Raw genomic sequence first — 2,098 nt, 5'->3', positions numbered from 1 at the left:
CGTATCATCAATCTAAACTCAGGTGTTCATTCCCGATCTTTAGCTACTAATCTGAATCGATCTCTAAGAGACGATTATTTGCTTGTTTTCAATATTTTCTCAGATTGCTTTGCAATACTCCTTAATTGTTGATTACTCTAAGATCATAATCGAAATCATCATCATCTAAACACCTAGTCCAGAAATATGATTATATCGATATCATTTTTTTGATTCATTTCTCAAATATCGAAATCTGTTATTCTAATTCTGTTTCTATGGCGACTCAAAGCAATTCGCAAAATAATGATCAAACGAATGCTAGTTTTAATGTCGATTCATCTAGTATCTACTATATTCACCCTTCCGAAGCTAGTTTGAACCAATTAGTTTCTATCAAGTTCAATGGAACTGGATATAACAACTGGAAATGAAGCATGATGCTTGCGTTATCTGCTAAAAATAAGCTGATGTTTGTGAACGGAACCGTGGTTAGACCTGCAACTGGAACAGCCGAGTACAAAGCATGGGAAAGGTGCAACGATTTGGTAATTTTATGGATTCTATTCAATCTGGATGAAACTATAGCACGCAGTGTGTTGTTCTTGAAATCTGCAAGAGAGTTATGGAAAGATCTTGAAGATCATTTCGGCTTTGCTTCTATAACTCAAATTTACTCTCTTGAACAGAAGTTATCTGAGTTAACTCAAGGTCAACAGAGTGTTTCTGAATTTTACACAAGGATTAAAACTCTATAGGATAGTATTTATGATATCCATCCTTTGCCTACATGTGTTTGTACTACATCTAATTGCACTTGTGCTTTGACAGAAAGGATTCACAATGCTCAGCAAACTCAAAGAGTGTTACAATTCTTAATGAAGCTCAATGATCATTTTTCAGCAGTAAGAGCAAACATCCTCATGATGACTCCCATACCCAATGTAACTCAAGTCTACAGAATTGTGGCTCAAGAAGAGGATCATAAAGAATTTTCTCAAAGTGCTATAACTGATAATCTTGCCTTTACTGCAGATAGAAGCCTTACTATTAGGGACAAAATTCTTATTCTCAAACTCAGGGATTCAGGCCAAACATCAATAATTTTGTCAAAAAGAAGCCCCAGAATAACTACTATTGTACACACTGCAAAATGGCTGGTCACAGCTTAGAAAGGTGCTTCAAGATTCATGGTTTCCCACCTAACTTCAAAGGAAACAAAGATCAAAAAGTGGCTGCTATGGTTCTCAATTTTTCAGATAGTCAGACTCCTAATGCAGCAGGGACTAACAACAATCAGATTTCTGCAGAGCAATACCAGAAACTTATGGATTTGTTGAATAAACAAACCATGACTGATTCTAATGACAATTCATCTTGCCATGCTCTATTGGCAGGTAATCTCTGTCTAATGTCTTATTCTACATCACAGTGGATATTGGATAGTGGTGCCACAGACCACTTTTGCCCTGACTTACAATGGTTTGAGAATTTTGAACCAATTATTGACAGCAATAGTACTATTACTATTCCTGATGGTAGCAAAATTAGAGTTCTTCATAAGGGAACAGTGAAATTAAATGACAAAATAGTATTGAAACATGTTTTACATGTTCCTGATTTTCAATACAAACTTATATCAGTTCACAAGCTATGCCATGACATGAATTCTCAGTTGGTATTCACTGATAATCATTGTATACTACAGGACATTTTGCAGAAAGATCCTCCACTGCTTCTTGGTGATCTGCAAAATGGACTGTATGCTTACTCTCCAAAGATGGTAATTGATGCTAAAGCTTGTTTTACTGCTGCTGTTGAAGAAGCTAAACTCTGGCATTTGAGATCAGGACATTTACCATTTCATCAAATAAAATTTCTACACCCAACCTGTGATGTCAAAGAATGTAAGAAAATAGTTGTTTGCCAAATTTGTCCACTGGCTAAACAAACTAGAAATCCCTTTCTTAGTAGTACTATTAAAACTGCTGTAGTACTAGAGTTGCTTCATATCGACCTCTGGGGTCCTTATCGAGTTATGAACCATAATGTTTGTACCCAATTTCTCACTATAGTTGATGACTATAGTCGTTTTACTTGGATTTATTTGGTCAAGTAT

General features: G+C 35.6%; 1 protein-coding gene across 1 annotated transcript; it reads left to right on the top strand.

Moving 5' to 3' along the window:
* The first annotated feature begins 416 nt into the window (after positions 1 to 416).
* Positions 417 to 1,083, top strand: LOC141714015 (uncharacterized). The gene is made up of 3 exons (XM_074517563.1): positions 417 to 690; positions 811 to 923; positions 1,015 to 1,083. Exons 1-3 carry the CDS (start codon positions 417 to 419, stop codon positions 1,081 to 1,083), a joined length of 456 nt encoding a protein of 151 aa, XP_074373664.1.
* Positions 1,084 to 2,098: the final 1,015 nt, after the last annotated feature.

The sequence above is a fragment of the Apium graveolens genome, chromosome 3, assembly GCF_009905375.1.
Source record: "Apium graveolens cultivar Ventura chromosome 3, ASM990537v1, whole genome shotgun sequence".
NCBI lineage: Eukaryota > Viridiplantae > Streptophyta > Magnoliopsida > Apiales > Apiaceae > Apium > Apium graveolens.
Note: the sequence above shows the minus strand (reverse complement) of the source record. Positions and strands in the feature narration are given on the sequence as shown.

What these genes read in the sequence shown, in the direction of transcription:
- LOC141714015 (XM_074517563.1), top strand. Translation starts at nt 417, where the DNA reads ATGATGCTTGCGTTATCTGCTAAAAATAAGCTGATGTTTGTGAACGGA. An exon ending in GTTATCTGAGTTAACTCAAG is followed by an intron (nt 691 to 810) that starts GTCAACAGAGTG and finishes GTGCTTTGACAG; the next exon opens with AAAGGATTCACAATGCTCAG. An exon ending in TGATGACTCCCATACCCAAT is followed by an intron (nt 924 to 1,014) that starts GTAACTCAAGTC and finishes CCTTTACTGCAG; the next exon opens with ATAGAAGCCTTACTATTAGG.